Below are 22,587 nucleotides of genomic sequence, written 5' to 3' on the forward strand. Positions count from 1 at the left end.
TCGTGGGCCTGATGCCGGTCCAGCGATGTCCCCTTTAATCATTGCTCCAGGTCCCAAGACTACATTCCCCAGTGCACTTGCTCTTCTACACACCAGCGGAGGTGTATAAAGTACTTTAAAAATAACTAAGTAAAAGTACAAATACGGTAACTGAAAATGACTTTGGTAAAAGTTAAAGTCACCCATAAGAAAATCACTCAAGTAAAAGTCTTAAAGTAGCTCACATTAAATGTACTTAAGTATCAAAAGTATCTTGTGAAATATATTTGAGTATTTTTATAGTACACATTAATGCATTGTTCTCTTTATTTCACTTGCAGGTGAATTAAATAGATGTGGTATGATAAAACAAAAAAACACCTGAGCAAATCTGTAGAGTGAGGGAATCAAGTGTCTTGTGTCTGCCTAAGAACAGAACTATGAGCTAACTGAGAATAAAACTAAAATGACTTAAAGCAGAAGTAAGCGATCCGGTGGTTTTGGCTAACTTCCTGTCAGCAGATGGAGTTAGCAGTCCCCGCCCTCGTTCCTACGTCACCACATTCACGCGCATCCCTTGGCTGCACACACAGAGAGGACCGCCCCTTTATGCCGTTCTCTCTCCTCATTGGATAAAGGTTGTAGGATACAAGGAAAGTTTTCTCCTCGGCTTACAGCAGAGCAGAGTGACTGACAGACCCGTGTTTCAGACCAAACACTCCATATTAGGGCTGGGACGATATGCTTTTCTCCCGATTCGATTCTTCTACGATTTTTTGGATGTCGATTCGATTTAAATTGCGATTCTACGATATTGCCGATTCTCTCGATTTTTAGTCTGCATTTTTAACATTTATCTGCACACAAATACTGTAGGAGCCAATAAATGTTTTTTCAAAAAAAAAAAAAAGTTTTTTTCAAAAAAAAAAATCGATTTAAAAAAAGAAAAGAAAAGATATCGCGATATTTATGTGAATCGATTTTTTCTCCCACCCCTACTCTATATAAGTGATTGCTGTCGGAAGATATAACTATTTAAGACTTATATTAACACAAACATTCAGTTTACTTCTGCTTTAATCTTGGTTACCAAGGTTTAGGCCTGAGTTGTGTAGGATCTGGTGTTTACAAAGCATGACTCAAACCACGGAATAAATGTCAGAGTATCTACTGCTGCTTCAGATGTTTCACACTCTGCAAGTTTACCAACTCAGTACAACACTCAGAACCTCGTTGACACATCCATGGCTCTAATTGTGCAGCTCAGAAATAAATAGGAGAAGCAATGCTATCCAATGTGAGAAACAGTGTTTTTCTATTCTCTTCTTTCCCTCCGTCCTGTCTCTCTCTCTGCTGACCCTCCTGTCTCCTCATACACATGACTCCATTATTTTCTTGACAGAAAATAGACAAAGACTTTGAAGACTTGCCTCACTCCGCTTTTCTAAGATCACACATCAAACAGCTCTAACCTGCTTGTACTGACTTACATGGAGTGTTTTTGATTTGTTTTCCTCAATCCTGCATGGGGAGCTCCCACACGCAATTTCAAATCCCACCTGCTGCGCAACAACCTCATCATCCGATGCAGTTTTTGTTAAAAAGATGTGAGAATTGCTTGATATCTGGAGTCGTGCTCTGCTTATCTGTGGGCACAGCCGCTCGTGCTGCACCCTCCAATCACGCTACAAGTGAATGGAAAGGAGTCAGAAAGAAAACGAGCTGTGTCTTTATTTAGCTGTTACAAACATGGTTGTCTGATATTACTTTCATCATCCTTTCCTTTGTTGCTGCAGCTGCACAGATGTTAAAGGGATAGTTCACCCAAAATTGAAATTTCACTCATTATCTACTCCCCCTCATGTGGACTAAGGGCTGGGAGAAGTTTCAGAGTCCTCCGTGGCTTCTCTGAGTTACAGGGGGTCTCGGCGTAGCAGTGCATGTCCATATAATAATAATATAATTGCCAATGGATACCAACTGTCAAAATGCAAAATTGTCCCGAAAAAAAAAAAAGTCTATATTTCAAGCTTGTTTTGTAGCGGAAGCCTCTCGAAGCTCCTCTTCCCAGTTCGTCCAAATTTGACAAACCGGGAAGAGGAGTTTGGAGAAGCTTCCGCTACAAAATAATCGATTTTTGTGAATAGATAACAGGAGAAGTTACACAATGTACCTTTAAAGTGCAATAGTCTTTGAACTTTACGGTACGTGTGCACCGAGAAGGTAAAACTGTAGTAATACTTTCTCCTGGAATCACTGCTGACACTCTGCTTACTCCTGGGGGGACGTACTGTATTATGTGTGAAACGTGTCCACAAATGGATCAGAACAGCTAACATTATGAAGCTAATCTCAAAGAAATGCACAATTACTCACGAACAGATGGCGTTCATCATGTTGAAATGAACAGTTTACAACAGCGTGCAGTCAAGAGAGTTTGCAAGAAAGAAAAATATGAAGAGGTTCAGGATGAGGATACGAACATGTTTTTTTTTGTTTTTTTTAAATATCTCTTCAGATCAGTGCTTCCCCTCTGTGCTGTTTCCATCTCAACCTGTTTCCAAGTGACGTAGACAAGTGAAATCATTTAGTCATTTTTAGATTTTAAATCCTTCGCCTTTTTTAAAATAATGTTGTGCTTTTCTTTAAGGATTATCCTGTGAATAGATCCCAGGCTTCTGAGTAATGGTTTAATTTCATACTACCCCGGCACTGGCATGCCACAATTAAACTGAGGCCGGGTGCTTTCTCCTCATTTATTATACAAACAGCAGTAATGAATACGTGAACACAGCCAATGTCATACAAAATGCATGATGAATACGTTGGCGTGCAGGTAACGAGCATTAATAGTTTATGCCTTGCCAGAGGCGTTGTGAGGAACTGACGAGATGCGACTCTGGAGCCACATGAGCAACAGGAAGAGCTAATCCACAGCAACAGAAGAGCTTTGTTTGTCCTGCTTGGTAGATGTGGAGAAATGTGTTCTGTGTTACAGGGCAGAGCACATAGCACAAGGACGCAGACAAGACAGTGAATGCAACACTGAGGGAAGTTAAAGCAGACATATCAGACAAGGCCTCATTCTACAGACAAGGTCCAACCTTGTGTGGAGAAGGAAGATTTGCACTTGCAGTACAAAGGCAGTAGGGGAGAGTGGGGTAAAGTGAGACATTTTTTACATTTGCTCCCCTCTAAGCGAGCTAAAATTATTTATCAGTAAAATGTACACATTTCCCATTAATTCAGGATGTTTCCTAGCAATGGAAATGATCAGAATGTATTTAGAACAAAGGGCAGTGAAAATATGATTGTTAAAAAAAAAGTGGAGTGTCTCACTTTACCCCAGCTCAGGGGTAAACTGAGTTAAACCAGAGAAATCAATGGGGTAAACTGATCCATTTACTTTTTCCACTCTGAAACTACCATAACAACACATGTTGTAACAGCTAGAGTCCTGACAGCTAGCATGACAACCACACTTCCCAGAACTAATGTCGGACTAGTAACAGAATCATGGGGATTGGTCAATTAAGCACTTTTTTTTTCTCAACACAAAGTAACTCAAGAACAAAATCAAATACAACACAAAATGTTTTAATTAACATTTAAATGACAGATAGAATCAGTTAGATAGTCTGGGGGTCAGATTGTAGGCCCCGACAATGGTGACCATTTTGATCAAAAGTCCTCTTGTATGTGGGGGAAGCTGACAAAGTGGAATGTGATTAAAATTGAGTTAAGGCGGGCTTACACTGCACGATTTTGCCACGATTTTGTCGTCCCAGACGAGTCGCAGCCTAATTTGCATAATCTTAGAGGGATCGCGGGGTCGTGAGCATAATCGGGATGTATGGTTAGTGAGGCTCTGCGTCACGTCCCGACGTCCTAAAGACGAGTCGCCGACCTCCCGATTAATTTCTGACATGCCAGAAAATTTCTCGTCGTGACGGACAATGTATGGGGTCCTACGTCACGATTCTGCACATACGACAAGTTTTTACTATGACAGATTGTTTTAGCACAGAGCACAGAGCCTTTATGAACCTGAATGTGATGCTGAACTTCGTCAGATGGAGTTAAAATGGGCAGACAGAAAGAGGAGGGACAGGGAAGTGAGAAGCTGAAGTTAGACCACAGCTGTGACAGACAGGGTGACCGGGTGATGATCAGTAATGCAGCGCAGTCCGTGGTGGAAGATCAGCCCGACAAATACACGTACTATCAGACAATCAGCGATTGAGGACGATTATTTTTTTTCTTGCCGTTACAGTATAAAATAGCGAGCCTACACACCAGCAGCCACGTCCACTGTGCTCTGGCTCAGCTCAGCTGACCTGATCAGCTGCACTTTTAAAGTGCAGGCCAGAGAGAGAACTAGTGAGCCTCCTCTGACAGCTGCAGGTGAGCCGCAGGTGAACTACACGTCAGCTGGCTGGAGAGAGTAGCGCAGCGCCTCTCTCTCTCTCTCTCTTTCTCTCTCTCTCTCTCTCTCTCTCTCTCTCTCTCTCTCTCTCTCTCTCTCTGCAGCACCGGCCTTGGAGGTGATGCACGCTGTCTGTCTGTGTGTTTGTCGGTCTGATCTTCCACCATGGACTCTGCTATAGGAACCAACATCAGGAACCAATGTCAATTTGATGTTTACAATCGAGCAATTATAGAGCAGCACAAATCTCAGCGGCATCGCAGGGTAATCGTGGTGGGGAGCAATCGTAGAACGACGTGCAATTAGTGGGGGTCTGAGACTGATCTGAGACGTAGGACTGAAGCGGGAAGCTCGTGCAGTTTGAGATGTGAACAGACGAATAGTCGTGCAGTGTAAGCCCGGCTTTAATTAACCAACCAACCAAAGAAGTGAGCTGACTGAGAGCACATATAGCATAACAAAGCAGTGTGGCTACAGATCATGTTTGATCACTCGAGATTTCTGGCTTGGGGGACGAGATTCTAGTGTAAATCTTTGTGTGTGGTGCTCACAGTGTCTCACTCATGGATTTATTATAATACATCCATGGTCTCACTTTACCCCGCAGCATTTGTCTCACTTTACCCCAACACCCCCATTTTAGAAAAAACGACCTCTCTTAGAAATTCAGGCTAATTTTCAGCCAGCATCATCACATGGTTTTATATGTTGGTAGTTCATCATCATGTATCATAGAAGTTTTTCTACCTGAATCAATTTGCTTTGGCGCAACAGTTGATTAAGTTGACACCAAGAAAATTTACTTTTACATGCAAAAATCATATTTTTGTGAAAAAAAAAATGCTTTCCACAGCATCATGAGGTCCTCTCCTTCATGGCCATGGGGAAATGGAAGGGGCTTGAAAACATAATAGTCACATGACCATAAATGGGTTCCGTTTTCTAGATACAGGGGGTGTCTCACATTACCCGGTGTCTCACATTACCCCACTCTCCCCTATAACTAAAAGGACAGAAAAACAAATAAAATACAACAATAAAATAAAATGCTAATTCAGTTGTTTGTCCCAAGAGATACAAAAAATTGTATTTGGTAATTATACCTGCGTATTATTTAGCACATATTTTAAAGCATTGAGCTAATAGCAATAATGAATGTCATTGATGCTACGTAGAGATCTAAGGCCTGTAGAAAGTTCTCTGTCCCTCAGGATCCTCCTGCTGCTGAGCTGCTGTTACTGTGCGTTCAGACCGAAAGCGTCAAGAGCGTCTTTTCCGCGACGCTGGTGGTCTGAACACCCTGGCGTTTTGACGCGCGTCAAAGAAGTTGACGTCGGTTGTGGTTGGTCATCCATTTAAAGGGGCCGCGATGTACATCAATTGAATGAACAGCAGCCGGCTCTGTTTACATGCATGTTCGAAATGAATGCAAATTCGTGTCGGGGTTTATTCTAAACTCTGTTTTTTATTGGTGATTGTATATTACTGTATTGTATCAATCCATTGCGTTCCCGCTTAAAGCACTCATTTTGGCCGCGTTTCTCCAGAAAGCTGTGTCACTATGGCAGATCAAGACATTGTTGCGTTGGGTGTTGCACTTTACCTCTGGAGAAGGCGTCGGACCCGGCGCATCTGGGTGCACGATATTCTCCAGGGCCGTCATCAGCACGGAGAATACCATCGGCTGGTGCAGGAGCTGCGGCTGGATGCTGAGAGGTTCCAGCGGTACTTCAGGCTGGACATCGAACAGTTCGACAGCCTGCTCTCCAAAGTTGGGCCGGTGATTTCCATGCAGGACACCAATTACCGGCGTGCAATATCTCCAGCTGAACGTCTGGCTATATGTCTTCGCTTCCTGGCCACTGGAGACTCCTACCGTACCGTAGCGTGCAGCTATCGTGTGGGAGTGAGTACGGTGGCAGGCATCATCAGCCAGGTCTGCGGGGCTATATGGGACGTCCTGGTGCAGGACTTCATGCCGGTGCCATCTGCTGACGACTGGCGGAAAATCGCGGAGGGGTTTCAGCGTCGGTGGTCCTTCCCCAACTGCGTTGGAGCGATCGACGGCAAGCACGTTGTGATTAGGGCTCCTGACAACTCAGGATCCCTTTTCTACAACTACAAGGGAACGTACTCCCTGGTGCTCCTGGCAGTGGTGGACGCCGAGTACTGCTTCCGGGTGGTGGACGTGGGCAGCTACGGGAGGACCAGTGATGGCGGGACCCTTGCGAATTCCGCCTTTGGCAGGGCACTGGTTGGTGGAACTCTTGGTCTTCCTCCGAATGCTTCTCTACCAGGTGCTGAACATCTGGGGCCGCAGCCATGCGTGTTTGTGGCGGACGAGGCGTTCCCTCTGCGTTGTGACCTGATGCGTCCTTTCCCCGGCTCCAACCTGTCCGGTACGCGCAGGGTGTTTAATTACAGGCTGTCCCATGCGCGGCTGATCGTTGAAAATACCTTTGGTATTCTCACATCCCAGTGGCGCATGTACAGGAGGGTCATTGGAATCAGCCCCGCAAACGTGGATGCTTGTGTAAAGGCTACATGCGTCCTGCACAACTTCCTGAGAAGGACCGGCGGGAGGACGGCCACGCACCTACCAGGCCCAGCACCAGCTGCTGCAGACACCGAACCGGCTGGCCTGCAGCCAGTCATCCGAGTGGGCAGCAACAACTCCACGCGAGAGGCCATCCGTGTCCGGGAGACATATGCCTCATACTTCTCCACGGAGGGGGCTGTCCCCTGGCAACCTGCGGCATAAGTCCCTTAACCAAAACGGCTCTTTTAAGAGCCACCAAATCACTAAAAAGCATTTTCACCTTATATTAAAATTAAAATACAAATGAAAAACCGCAAAAAGTAGTTCTGCAGATGCCCAAGCTACTGTCTGTCTCCCTCTTTCTCCCCTCACCTTTCTGCATCACTCCCTCACTATAGCTGCACACTATGGTACGGTGCGAATAGAAACTCGTCCGTGGAAAGGTCACACTCTAGTGTCTTGTGCTTTTCAAAATGTGGCCTATAGAACTATTTTTCCAGGATCTCCAACCACACTTTCAGCAGTTATGTTATCTGCAATCATCTTAAAATCTCAGTGCCAAAGCAATAAGTGCTAAACATATACACTCACACACACACCATAAAATGTTATGGAAAATAATATAAAAGACACACAGATGCCTAATATACTGCAAATTTATTTTATAAAACATTTGGCATCAGAATAGAACAATAAGTGTTTCAAATGTCACTTTTTAACTAATTATTGTTATTATTAAACACACAAACAAACTACTGTATTATTCACTTTTTCAAATATAAACAAGTGTTTCTTCAACAGGTGTGTGCGCGCACACGTACGTATGTAAATGTGGGGGAGCGTACACAGGATACAGCTGACAACACTGCGAGGGAAACAAGCTTACCAACACCCCTCACAGTGTTGTCAGCTGTACCCCGTTACTCTCGCCCCACACTCCCTCACGACGTTTTGCCTCATACACCAGGCGGTGAAATTCAAACTTTAAATCCTGTCTTGTGCTAAGGGACAACAACTGAAAATCCACCAGCAGACTTCTAAAGAATAAACTGTCACTGTCCTCTGGAGGTGGGCTGGACGCAAGGGCTGCTCTCTTGCTCACAGTCTCTATAGCTGTGAGCAGTCTTTCCTCATATTCTCCTGTTGGCCTCTTCCTTCTGGGCTGACCTCCCTGGCTTGCAGCTGAGGGGCTTGGGCTTGGGCTTGGGCTTGGGCTTGGGCTTGGGGTTTCTGGCTCTTCCCTGACCTTTGCAACCTGACTTTGCCCGGCCATGGCTTGCTCTTCTGGGGCTTCCTCAAACTCCTCCACCATATTGCTCCCTGTGGGCCGCTCCTCCAAGAAGGGATTGAGGAAGCTCATTATAGCACTATAGCGGCATGGCCGGGCATTGCTTGCACCTGCTCCACTCCTGCTCCTATCTTTCTCCTTCTTCCTCTCTTTCCTGTACGCATCCCTCAAACTCTTCCACCTCCTCTTGCAGTCCTCAACTAGTGAACAAACAAAAGATGTCACATAAAAAATGTTAAAACTCGCCCTCACATCTCAGAACACCTTTTTGTGCATGATGCACTTTTTCTTTGGACTGCTGGGGCATAATCACCCTGCCTGGTTCACACACTTTCAATCTTATTTTGTTCAGCTTCCTATGACAACAAATCAGTGACATTGGTGAGTCGAAAACAATATAATTCTATTCTAAACATGGTGATCCTATTTTGGAGCATTTTTTACTAAATAGTTTGAAACCCTCTTCACATTTCGATTGCAACCAATTGATGAAATGCTTTTTTTCACAAAAATGAATGTGGACAACCATGTACAAACAGGATTTAATCATCTTTAATGTCACATAAAATCATTTGGATCTGATGTGTCAATCAAGCTGCTGTCTCTCTCCCTCCTCTGGCGGAAAAGCCACACACTAGTCTTGTGGGTGGTGAGCGTCTTGGGAGCGTGCCTATGTTCCCTCAGCCCTATGTTCCCTCAGCCCTATGTTCCCTCTGGACTCCCTCTACCTATCTGGACTCTGTCTATCTGGCCTGTCTAGCCTCTACCTGGTCTTTTTACTAAACTTAACCAACTCCTTTCTTCATTGCCTAAACCCAACCAATGGTGGGACCAAAGGGCTGTGGGAATAGGACCTAATTTTCAGTGACAACAAAAGTTAGAAATGAGGGAACATAGGGCTGAGGGAACATAGGGCCTAATTTTCAGTGACGACAAAAGTTAGAAATGAGGGAACCTACGTCCGCAGACACTTTTCGGCGGACGTAGGTGAAGACACACAGAGCCTCTCGCACACGGGAGGAGGGAAAGTGACGGCAGCTCGATAGTTTTTACATGTTCATTAGTATGTGTTTTTATGTAGTTTCTCTGTTTGCTCTAATGTAATAAATTTAGCTTGAAAATGCACCGCGGGAAAAACAACAACAACAACAACAGGGCGAAGCCCACATGAAACCGGCGGGAATATACAAGACTACAACAAACTATACTGCTTTAAACCTATTTCACACAATCCGCACAGAGAAATTAAATAGCCAGTGCATTAACCCGTGTCAATTCAACGATTTATGTTTAAATTAAATGGTAAAATTATTCTGAATGGCGCGCAGCATTCTAGTTAGCATATTATTTTCCCTTTGTAGGACGTACTCAATCACAAACTCACCGGGAACACCAACGATATCCGCCACTTTGTTCCATGCTTCGTTTTTTTTAATCGTGTCTCTGTAGATGAACAGAGAACAATCATACAGGGCCGGGAAACCCGCGACAGCAATAATTAGCCTTTCCTCCATGGCTGCCCGGAACAGTTTGATATAGGAACGAAAAGTTCAGAGTTGTTGTTCCGGTTCTTCTTGAGTGGGGGACATCTACACTCTGATTGGTTGCCGCTGCTCCGCATCATCGCTCATTAGCATAAAGTTCAGGAGATTTCAACTTTCTCCTGACGCTCTCGCCGCCAAAACGCGACGCCAACGCCTTTGACGCTCTTCAACGCTCCTCGACGCTGGTTCTCATTGAAAATGAATGACTTCCGGCCACCGCGACGCTTTTGACGCTTTCGGTCTGAACGCACAGTTAGTTCTGTTAGTTCTGCTGCTAGAGTCTGATTGGCAGAGAAGAAGTGCAGGAAATTAAAATGCTACTGTGTTTTTGTGTGTGTATGTGTGTGGAAAGCTTTGAGAATCTCAAACCTGGATTAGACCAATCAGCCATAACATTAAACAGAAGATTGGTTTTAAAGTTGTAACCTGATTTTGACTATAATGTATATATGTATATATATGTATATACTTCTTGCAAATATTTTTTTAATCACGTTATCTCAACACAACATCAGGAGAAATCTTTTTTATTTTTTTTCAATTTTTTGAACCTCATAGATTAAGTTGAAAGTAACACTCCTCCTTAGCAACAATCCCTCCCTAGCAACAATCCTCACTACCTTCCTAGCTGATGAAGTCTGATCTAATAATGATCTGCCATGAAAAGACTCAGTGTAAAACACTCTCTGATGTGTAGATCAATGATATTTTACAGCTCTGGAATTAGCATCTGTGTACTGGTACAACATATCTCTGATTAAGAAATTAATTACGAGGAGAAGACGAGCTTTGTTATCTTGAGATAATGGGATCATTTTTTTTGTTATCTTGAGGATAACAGGATTTCCAGTGTGGTCCCCAAACCTCACCCCTCAACCTCTGATCTGATCCATGGGAGCGTTTCCTGAAAATAACACACCCAGGGCCTGATTAACTGAAGGTTTGCGTGTGTGAAAAACGTGTGTAAACTTGATATCAAATGTGCAAGATGACCTACTTACAGTGCACACTGAGGATCGTGTGTTTCAAAAGAGCAAAACAACACTTTCTGTCCATTTAGCACCTTTAGCCTACTGGATGTGAATACTGTAAATTCTCTAATAACAGCAGAGTCTCAAATAGACGCTGGTCCCCTGAACTGGACCTGGTCTGGCTACAGGTCTAAGTAAATAAAAGCTGGTCTCAGTTAGAAGCAGGGTCTATTTTCTGTGCACATTCTTCTGAATGTACCAAGCCATTAAAACCTTTGTCATGTGCATTTTGAATTTGCACTTCGAACTTGGACTTGGTAACACCAAAAATGGCATTAACTCTCCAATGTGCATCACATTTTATTGCACGAGGAGGAGGTGGAAAATTTGCCGTATCGATACAGATAAATGCGCTTTAGTGCTATAGAAACAGATAAGCGAACAAGTTATTACTTAAGATTTGCGACATAAATTGGATGGAAGACTCCCGACCTTCGGTGAAGTCGGAATAGCATTCCATTATTTTAAAACTTTAAAGCAACATGTAGTTTTTCTATTGCACTTTAACTCTGCAATAGACTTGTTTCTGCATTGCCATTAACATCTGTGCAGCTGCAAATACTGTTTCTAAACTCATTGAAGTGGTAGAAAACAGCCTGAACATTGGAGATTTTTTTGTCAATTCCAACATTTTGGGGGCCAGAAGGCAAGACAAACATCTAAATATATGTTAAAGAGCCTTCAAAAAGTGATATTTCCTTAATATGTCTCCTTTAATAAGCCTGGAAGTGATAGTGGTGATTGTAACTGTGTCTGATTTTGATATGTTTGAAAAGAAGGTGCTAATCCGCCCATGGCTGCTGTTTTTGCAGAAGAGGAGACACCGCTGCGTTTCCATTACAGATTTTCGCAAAATAAAAGCGATATTTCTGAAACTTCGAAAAAGTGCAATTGCCATTTGCGGGTGTTTCCATTGAAAGGTATTTTGCTAATGAGCCGTAATGCGTCTTGCGTTTCTATGGTGACGGCACAGCGATCTCAGCTGCCGACAGCTGTTGCTGTTATTGTTTTTAACAAAGTCAAAAACAGCGCTTGATTGCTGAAAGGCAAAGCCCGTGTGGCGCTGGCAGCGGCCACAAATAAGGACGCACGGGCCAGTTGTTCCGCACCGCGCTGAAGCCCGAATGCCCCCCCTCCTCTGTCCCCGCTGGCCCGCACTCACACCACCTCCAACCCAAGCTGATCAAGCACGGTTTCCTCCGTTGATATAGAGGGATTATTTGTTTACCAACACGGCGGATGCGCGCTTGAACCTGACTGCAGAAAGAACGGAGCCTTTTAAACACCAGCGGTGATGAGGCGCTGACAACAATATAGGTGGTTGTGTCCACACACCCGTACTGGTTTATGTGACTTAAGGTGACATTTCGGCGCAGGAGGGAGTGGGAGCCTGGATACGAGCCAATCTCCTTCAACCATGCACGGAAAAGGGGAATGATAGGAAAGGGTTTTCTAATTTATTGAGAAACAATGCCCAGGTCAGCAATGCATGACAAAAAACATGTGGTTCATTTGTCCCCTCAAGTTACATAAACTAACACAGCGTGGACACACACAACTCCGGTGACGCCGGTGATGTGTAGAAAAGCGAAAAAAGTGTTTCCATTACACTTTTGCGATACACGTTTGTATCGATACGTCTCAAAAACCACCTCATGAGAGCGTAAAAACTTTGTTGCGATATTTGAGAGTTTTTTCGAAATGTAGGTGTTTCCATTACCAGTTTTTAATTTCGATATTTAGGTTTTGCGCATTTCAAGGGGTAATGGAAACGCACCTATAGGCACAAGTAGTGCAGGGAATGAACGGCTACAAAACGTTTCAGTGCATTCAGTATGTGCTACATGGGATCAAACAGGGTCTTAGTGCAGTTGCTGGTTTCCCTCTCTCCAGTCCCCAGCTGCTGGGCTCTGGGACCTCTGGGATTCAGAGACATCACCACCGCCACCACCCAGTCTTTGATCCCTCACACCGGGGCTTTTAGGGCCATCAGACCAGACACAGAGCTGAACCGCTGCCGAGCGTGACGTCCCGCCTGAGCTCGGAGCCACAGACCGGTCACAGCTCCTGGGCCGTGGATGAGAGTCCATCCTCCAATAACGCAGACAGAGTTATTTGTTCCTGCAGCGAGCGCTCGTCATCGTAGGGTGTCATACCCTGTTATCACAGTCACACAGTCAGAAGCAGCTCTTCCTCCATTTGCAGAGATTTTATTATCAGTTATAGTTTAAAGGGATAGTTCAACATTCTGGCAAATTGGCCCATTGCCATAATCTCTATAGTCATAGCAGTAGGTTCGTTACCTTTAATTGTCGGTGCAAGCTGTTTTTAGAATGGCGGAGCAGAGTCGTGAGCTGCTCAGAGCTACGCTATGGAGGCTAATGGGATTTTGTGGTTTCCCTCATCAAACTCATCAAATACACAATCCAACAACTCCACAACGCTCTGGTGGACAAGTTGTGAGCTGCACATTCACCACGCTATGAGATAATAACACAACGTTACCAGACAGAGTTGTTTTAGAGGGAAATTCATGCAAAACAGCCGATGCACGTTGCCTTCAGGGACAGTTTTTCAACTCTGTCTGGTAACGTTGTGTTATTATCTCATAGCGTGGAGAGAGCCGAGGAGAAAACTTTCCTTGTATCCTACAACCTTTATCCAATGAGGAGAGAGAACGGCATAAAGGGGCGGTCCTCTCTGTGTGTGCAGCCAAGGGATGCGCGTGAATGTGGTGACGTAGGGACGAGGGCGGGGACTGCTAACTCCATTGGCTAACTTCCTGTCAGCACAGGAAGTTAGCCAAAACCACCGGATCGCTTACTTCGGATATCAACAGTCCGATAACAGTCCTGACTTGACCTGTGTTCAGGTAGAGATGTGATTGATGTTTTCAGCTTCATGTAGTTGAGCTGTGGTCCAGCTGCTGCAGCCCAGAGTCACAGCTGCACACTCAACACGCCGAGCGCTCAGGAAGGGACTGAAGGCACAATGTGTTTCTTCAAAAGGAAGCAGACTCCTCATGGACAGGAATCTGACCTGAGGCCTGTGGTGATAAGGACTGTACATGTAGACTAGACCTGGACTCCTCTGATGTAAGATTTGACATGTGTGAGATGTGACTGGACTTTAGACATGAAAGAGAAACCACAATGAATTTTGACCCAGAAGATCCCTGCAACAATCAAATAAAAATAAACTCAGCTTTGCACATTTCATCAGATACTGTTATGAAAGGAGCTTCTTACAATAAGAGTTTTTATAGGCAAAAAGCTGTTACCATGTACCATGTTCTTGATAAATCATCATTTCCACACGAATGGCAGCCATTCATATTTTTTTGTTATTTTAGCCAGTTGCCATTTTTTGAAAATAAATGTTCTAAATGACAATATTTTTATTTTCAGATTTGGGAGAAATGTCGTTAGTAGTTTATCGAATAAAACAAAACTGTTCATTTTACTCAAACACATACCTTTACATAGTAAAAACCAGAGAAACTGATCATTTTGAAGTGGTGACATGTTGTCACCATCATGTTATTACAGTTGTTTTCAGTTAACACTAACACCCATTCTCTGAAACAAATTCTCAGTGGCCTGAAGTCATTTTTTTAATCAAACACTCTTTTGGCCAAACCTTTAATTAACACTGTTCAGTTACTTTGACACAATTTGAAAAACTCATATGCTTTTTTTTTTTTTGCAAAACCTTCAACACGTTCTCAGTCATTTACCACATATCACACTGTGATACATTTGTGTTGCAAAACTGTAAACACTTGCAGCAAAATGTGAACAAAACTCCAACACAGCTGTAATCTTTCACACACAACAACTCAAAATTGAACACACACATATTTCTAATGATGTGATCAGACCAGTGGGGCAGGAGAAAAGCCAGCATCCATCTACACAGACAGAAACAGTGTGAGCTCCTCTGGCCGAACTCCGCACAAAGACATGACGTTGGAGAATGAATCTCAGTGACTTTGTGCAGTAATGCGCTTTTCATTTAGATTTTATTTTTTAAGTGTTTTATTTAGTTTTTATTAAAGTGCTAAATGTAGATATATCACTGTGATTGGGATATTTTTTTTGCTCTATGCATTTACAATAAACATTTTCTTTTTCATAACTACATGCCCTGGATGCTGTGTCTAACAAATGCTTTGTGGTGAATATGTTTTTACTTGCTGTGTGTATGATCTGAACACATTGTTTGGTTTCGAATGCAGGATAACCTGATAGTTTGACTTGGATGGAAAAGTCTGGGGTTTTGTGAACACAGTTTGACATTTTGGATTTGTGTTTAAAGGGATAGTTCACCCAAAATTCAAATTTCACTCCTCCATGCCTTCTCTGAGTTACGGGGGGGTCCGTGCAGCAGTATTTGTCCATATAATGGTTGTCAATGGATACCAACTTTCTTCGTCCAAAAAGACACACCAAAAAACATCCAAATACCTCCATGCTGCTCGTCTGTAATGTCCCTCTTGTATTGAAGCCCCGACATGAGAAATAGTTCCGAAAAAAATTAAGCAAGTCTATATTTTAAGCTTGTTTGTAGCGGAAGCTCCCAGTGTCTCAGTTCACTGCTCTTCCTGTGTCACCGGCGGAACAATTTCTCATGTCGGGACTTCAATACAAGAGGGACATTACAGACGAGCAGCATGGAGGTATTTGGATGTTTTTTGGTGTGTCTTTTTGGACGAAGAAAGTTGGTATCCATTCACAACCATTATATGGACAAATACTGCTGCGCGGACCCCCCCGTAACTCAGAGAAGGCACGAAGGACTTTCTCACAGCTCTTAGTCGACATGAGAAAACAGGTGGAGGTTTCATGAAATGTATTTTAGCGATTGGGAAAAACTGTAATCCCTCTCTGTCTGTCCCCCTGTAGATGGGAGGAACCATGTACAACACAGGGAAGCACGTGTCCCTGCGGCCAGACAAAGCCCACCTGGTCAACATCTCCGGCGGTCCGCTGGGATACAGCTACCGGCTGGAGGAAGTCCGCCTCCACTTTGGGAGCGAGGACTCCCAGGGCTCCGAGCACCTCCTCAACGGACAGGGATTTCCTGGAGAGGTGAGACACACACAGAGATAACACACTGCACAGACACACACACCGGCAACACAGCAGTGAATAGTAACAGGCTGGTAAGATAACGCTGATAGCAGAGAAGGCAAATGATAAGACGATTATTCACACGCACACACGAGTGCAGCTCATGTGGAGTAAATTATTCTGAAACAGTCATCTCTCATTAAGAGATGTTCCATATGTGAAGCACCAAGTTGTCAAAACTCATCTTGTTATCCGTCATGAAAGCAATTCAAACCTGGTTGTCAAAATTGGAAAAGCAAATTTTCTCTTGTCTCCATGGAGTCTGAGGCGGTGCCGAGATTCCCCGAGCTTTCTTTCGGGGATCACAAATCTGCATTTGTTTTGCAAATCCACCGTCCCCAGAGAGACACAGTGAGACGTTAGAAAGGAGCTTTTAAACTTTTCAAATGCTCCGCTCTTTTCTTATGCAGATTGGGTCTGTGGTTTTACATCTGTCAGAGATGTTCAGAGGAAAAATAAGATCTTTGTTTGAGTTGAAACTCAATGGACACAGCAAGACAACCCCAAGCCTTCTAAGAAATAATATCTAGAAAACAAGCGACCTGTACCAAACTCCCTGGAGCCTCAGTGTGCAGCCATGGGACTCTTCTCAGTCTGAGGTTGGGACTCAGCATCAAATCTCCCACACCAACTGAAAAGTTTATTTTAAAGGGATAGTTCAACATTTTTGGCAAATTGGCCCATTGCCATAATCCCTATAGTCATAGCAGTAGGTTTGTTACCTTTAATTGTCGGTGCAAGCTGTTTTTAGAACGGCGGAGCAGAGCCGTTCACCACACTATGAGATAATAACACAACGTTACCAGACAGAGTTGTTTTAGAGGGAAATGCAGAGACTGCTTGCTGGAAAACCCCTGACAGGAACGCGCAGCGGCTGTTTTGCATGAATTTCCCTCTAAAACAACTCTGTCTGGTAACGTTGTGTTATTATCTCATAGCGTGGTGAATGTGCAGGTCACAACTTGTCCACCAGAGCGTTGTGGAGTTGTTGGATTGTGTATTTGATGAGTTTGATGAGGGAAACCAAGAAATCCCATTAGCCTCCGTAGTGTAGCTCTGAGCAGCTCGCGGCTCTGCTCTGCCGTTCTAAAAATAGCTTGCACCGACAATTAAAAGTAACAAACCTAATGCTATGACTATAGGGATTATGGCAATGGGCCAATTTGCCAAAATGTTGAATTATCCCTTTAAATATCTGGAGCCAGAAGCAGACCCAGAAGCTCAGTGTGAAAGTTCTTTTAAAGGTGCCACAGTTGACACTTCTCCTGTCTTTTATTTGAGGTGTTGACCAGAAGAAGCCTCCTCTCTCAGGCTTCTCTCTTGAACTTGAGTATAAGGTCGGTGGGCCAATCAGAAGGAGACACTTATATGGCAGGCCTACATGATGTTTCAGGTTGGACTTGGTCAGTGCAGTCTCCTGTCCAGCTGTAGAGGGACCTAGATGTAATGTCTCCTCCCTGACTCATCAGTTTCACCACTCCAACACTGGTCCGCCCTCTCACTCCCATTGGCTTAGACAGATTACTGCCCAGGGCTACAGAGCCAATAGGGGCCCTTGGCCTTTTTTTTTGGTACAATTTTTAAAAAAAATATTGGAATGAATGTAGTTTTGAAAATGTAGTATGATAATAAAATCAGTTGAATGCTTTAGAAATGATAAGATGAAATCAGTAAAGTGTGATGACACAAGGACGTACCTGGGGTCAAACTGACTAGCCTACAGTGCGTTTTTAAAATGGAGACGCGGGCGCTCAGTGGATCAGCTAAACGAAAACAAAGGAAAGAAAAAGCTGAAACGGCTGAAACTGCACTATGTAACTGGCCGTAGAGGCCAAACTGGGCCGAGAGTTGGACTTTGATTACCTTATCAAGGGCTTTTCCTGGAAGAAGACCAGGAAAAAGCCGGTCATTTAGGTGAGTAGTTTCTAGGGGTGTAGCCGATATCCAAGTACTGGGGTACTCGGCATCCGAGTGCCGTCCAACTGGTCTGAACACATTAGCACGATTTAGTGCATTTGTTTATTACCGTTACAACACGACCCCTCCATGTGCCTGTGTTTGTGTGTGTAAGTGTGTCTGTGTGCGCCAGCGTGAGGGAGAGAGAGAGTTGCGGGCCACCACACAGAGTCGTTTATTAATGGGAAACACTGGATGCTGGTTGATTAGTTTTTAAATAGGTGGTTACCGATATTTTTAATTAAGGCGTGTTTTACTCTATAATACTGCAAGGGCTGGATGCATGGCAGGTGCCAAACAAAACAGACCTAAAATGACAGTCATTTTGTGTGGTTGTGTGTTGCCCGGTGTTATGTGCGTAATGGGAAGAGCACATTTGCGCGCGCACTGTTTGCGTGTGTAGACAGGGGCCCGTGGTCATGATAATCCGTCTATACCCATTGGATTAGGTTTATGCTATGTTTTAAAATCACTGTTGTCTCTTTTGTTTCTTCTTGTTAACATTATTAATTATTCTTTTAAAACCATCTTTATACAGTCGGTTGGGTGGTAAAACTGTTCCAAGCTGATACTCAATAAATAAAACTCTGAAAGAACCAACAGAACTGTCACTTGGTACACAGTTTATTGTTCAAATATGTATTTTCATTTATGTGTTAACTTGTTGTCCAACTAGTGGATGAGCCAATGAATCTAACCTCTAAGCTTTTACAGTGTTCTTGAACTCTTAACTGAATAAAACAATACAACGGTGAATAATTGACCAGTGTTTCCCCCGATGATTCTGCACCAGGGTCCAGATCAGGCTGTGGTCCACCTGTAGCACAACACTCTTTCACCAGATTTCTATTCATCCATTATGAATGGAAGTGGATTTAAACCAAGGACTTTGTTGCGGTGAGGAGACACGAGTGTAAATCACTTGTGTAGCCTTCATTCTTTCCACAAAATTAAAATTAAAATCACCCAAGCACATGCAAGGCTTGAAGCTGAAAGGAAAGAGCCACTCTACGACTGAGTGCAACGAGGGCATAAAGGCCGACATTTAAAAAAAAAAAAACACTGGAAGCAGTAGCAGTTGCAAATAATTCAGGTTTATACAAGAACATTTAAACAATGTTTTACAGCCAAACACAAAAGAGACTGAAAACAAAGAAATGTAACAGCTGCAGAGCTGGAAAATATAAGAGGTCTCTCCACAGTCTCTGCACTCAGACTCTGGACAGACAGAGTCAGTGAATGTACTGTACAAGGTTAGGGTCACATGACTGGAAGAACTGTGGTCATAGATTCTTGTGCTGTTTTATTAGTGGCAACTAGTTATTATTGTTAAAGGGACAACGAGGAGTTTTGGAAAAGCGAAGTGTTTTCACACTACATTTATGAGCCTCCGCGCACCGTGAAATTCTTTGACCAGCGCAAGACAGACTCATGTTTTCATTCATCAAGAATTAAAGTCAGAGGTTGGAAGACGATCACATACCGTCGTAGTTCCGACCATAAACGGCGATTCGGCGGCGTTATTCTCATGACTCGCCACGAAACCGAAAAAGAAAAAATATATTTCGTTTTTCACTTCATACATGAGCTTGATATTTTGGGTGGTTTCATTTGTTTTTAGGTGAACAAAAAAAGCAGCATCTGATCAGCTATGTGGCTCTTTGTGTCCAACCAGTGCATGTGCACTTTAAAGAGGAACTATGAAGGAGTTTTAGTTTAACTATGCTACATTTTTACCTTAATTAAACAGCTTTGGAGTAACTGTGATGGTTTAATGACTTGTAACTAGTTCCAGGGAGAATGGAGGCTCTCTGTCTTCCACCTAGCATCTCTTGGCTGAAAACCAACCTTGTAAGACCAGAGCCTCCGACCCAGTGTCCCAGCTCTGGTCTCTGCAGCACCACGACACAAACGTAACGCGCCCCGTAACCTGTAATTGCTTGTTGATGACAGATAAGACTACACAAATACAAATAATAACACGTGTTGTATATGATAAATAACGTTAGCCACTGCCCCGTGGATTGATTTCTCACCGGCTTTTTTAAAGAGTTCCCCTTTAAGAGTCCTGTATTAATAATGCCAGGTATTTAATTGTCAATCAAACACTGACTGGACAGTCTGACTGCTGATGACATCATCTTGAGTCGGTTCAACTTCAAGCATGTTTTCTTTTCAGATTAAAGCAGAACTAAGCGATCCGGTCGTTTTGGATAACTTCGTTAGTTAGCAGCCCCCGCCCTCGTCATGGATCTATTGGTCCTCGTCCCTACGTCATCACATTCACGTGCATCCCTTGGCTGCACACACAGAGAGGACCGCCCCTTTATGCCGTTCTCTCTCCTCATTGGATAAAGGTTGTAGGATACAAGGAAAGTTTTCTCCTCGGCTTACAGCAGAGCAGAGTGACTGACAGACCCGTGTTTCAGACCAAACACTCTATAGAAGTGATTGCTGTCGGAAGATACAACTATTTAAGACTTATATTAACACACATATTCTGCTTACTTCTGCTTTAACTTTCATCTCACCTCAGAAACACAGTTCTTTACATTTTACTCATCAGGCTTCATCTTGTGTTGACTGTTTCACTGAGAGTTCAGTCAGAAAACTCTTGAGACAAATATAAATAAGGAATAAGGAAAAATATCGCCTTGTTGTTTACAACCACTTCCGGGTAGAAAACCAGCATGAGAACTTTGCTATCAAATTTTTCATGTTACTATATCGCCGTTTAGACAAATCTGATGTTTGTAAAGTCTATAAAACCAATGATTGGACAAACATTACAATTTATGTGTGCACATTTTTGTAATTAGTCATGGTTATCATAGATTAGCCGGGCTAACGGTTAGCTACCTGTTTAACTCAAGGGGGCAGTTGTCGGTCTGAGAAGTGAAGCTCACTTCCGCGTCCAAAAAACTGCAATCCCCTCGGCTTCCTCTGGGGGCTGGCTCCAGAAGGGAGCAACTCCAATTGAGCCCCATGTTAAAATAGCTGACTTTACAGCTTAAAAAAACATATTTACAGCCTGGTACATTTTATTTTTTTGGTCTCAACCGATAGTTTCTACCCCCGCACACACTCTGAGGGGGGTGAATTTTTTTAAAAACTCTACCGTTTTACTATTATTAGGTTTTAAATTCTGGCCAATTAGGGTGCGGAAACGTTGAGTGACAGGTCCGGAGACCGCTGCTTCGAGGCCAGTGGGCGGGTTCTCGGCCGGCTAACTGCCGCACCTCTCCAAATATGGAAAGTAGAATCCAACATGGCGCAGTTCAAACCCCCGTAGTAGCGGCACAAAACAGACTCCCCCAAACCAATGGGTGACGTCACGGGTGCTACGTCCATTCTTTATACAGTCTATGGTTTAACTTTAATAACTCAGTGACTCAATAAACGGTCCATGAAAAAATATTTGCAGCGGATATCTTAGTTACATGATTGAGCTAACTGGAGTAGTTTTGTGTCGTGTCCCACAACGGGAGGGTTTCAACAGCTGACGTCCTGATGGTAGCTTAGCTGCTGCCGTTAGCTTAGCTACCGCCGTCAGCTGTCCCTGTCAGCTGAGCCTGATGCTTTCTAGACACTGTGATTCCCCCAAACTGAATAAATACCACACATAGCAACACAAAACACACACACACAGAAATAGTAATGTTTCTTCAATCATTTCAGATTTGTCTAAATGGTGATAGGGCGTGAAAAATATGATATATAGCCTAGCTAAACTCGCGTTTGTTACTATTGTTCTCATTCAAATTACGTGCTGGTTTTCTACCCGGAAGTAGAATGTAAACAACAAGGAGATTCGGTCTATACATTTAGAGTTTGGCCTTTACGCTCTGGTGCATCACACCCTGAATTGGATTTCACTGAATATACATTGGAGTGATGAGGATATATCTTAACCCACCTGGAGCCTGCAGGTTGATGCTGGGATGGAGGTGGGGCTGAAACAATAGTATGCAGGGCAGCAGTGGCACTGGCAACAAAGAGGAAAATGGGAAATTGTGTAAATACCATGCCAAATGTCATGTGAGTAAAACAATACAGCTCAACTTTCTGGCCTGAACTTGCAGGCTTCGCTCCATAAATCTGCAGTCCACCATAACACACCAGGGGCCTCATTTATCAAAGAGGGTGTAAAACTGCTACTAAATTTTTGCGTACGGCGAAAATGGCGTACACCCTAAATATTTACACCTCTTTCGGATCAATCAAACTGTGCGTACGCACAACTCTCCGCAATTAATTTGAATTTGAATTTATTTATTCAGGATAGCCCCTTGAGATGAATCATCTCATTTTCAAGGGGGTCCTTCCACGAAATAATAAGACAATAAAAGAAATAAAAAGAAATAAAAAGAAAAGCAAATACATTGAAACACAATACAGGACTTACACACACACACACACACACACACACACACACACACACACACACACACACACACACACACACACACACACACACACACACACACACACACACACACACACACACGCAAGACAAGGCTCTCCTAACCCCAGCTAATCCACAAACGGCCAGATATCGGAATAATAGTCAATTTGTGATATCTTAGCTTACAAATGGGAAAAATACAGAAAGAAATAAAATAATAATAATATTATAATAATAAAAATTAAGTAAATAAATAATCAGATCAGATAAGAGAATCACACACACAA

General features: G+C 43.4%; 1 protein-coding gene across 1 annotated transcript in view; it reads left to right on the forward strand.

The window, feature by feature from the left end:
* LOC310990402 (carbonic anhydrase-related protein 10-like) overlaps positions 1–22,587 on the forward strand; it is a gene marked incomplete at both ends in the record, with an annotated part of 246,495 nt that overhangs the window by 196,173 nt on the left and 27,735 nt on the right. The window contains one exon of the mRNA XM_083977747.1: positions 15,712–15,897. Coding sequence (XP_083833873.1) covers positions 15,712–15,897 — 186 coding nt within the window. The remainder of the gene's footprint in view (positions 1–15,711; positions 15,898–22,587) is intronic.

This window comes from Trachurus trachurus (assembly GCF_905171665.1).
Source record: "Trachurus trachurus genome assembly, chromosome: 8".
NCBI lineage: Eukaryota > Metazoa > Chordata > Actinopteri > Carangiformes > Carangidae > Trachurus > Trachurus trachurus.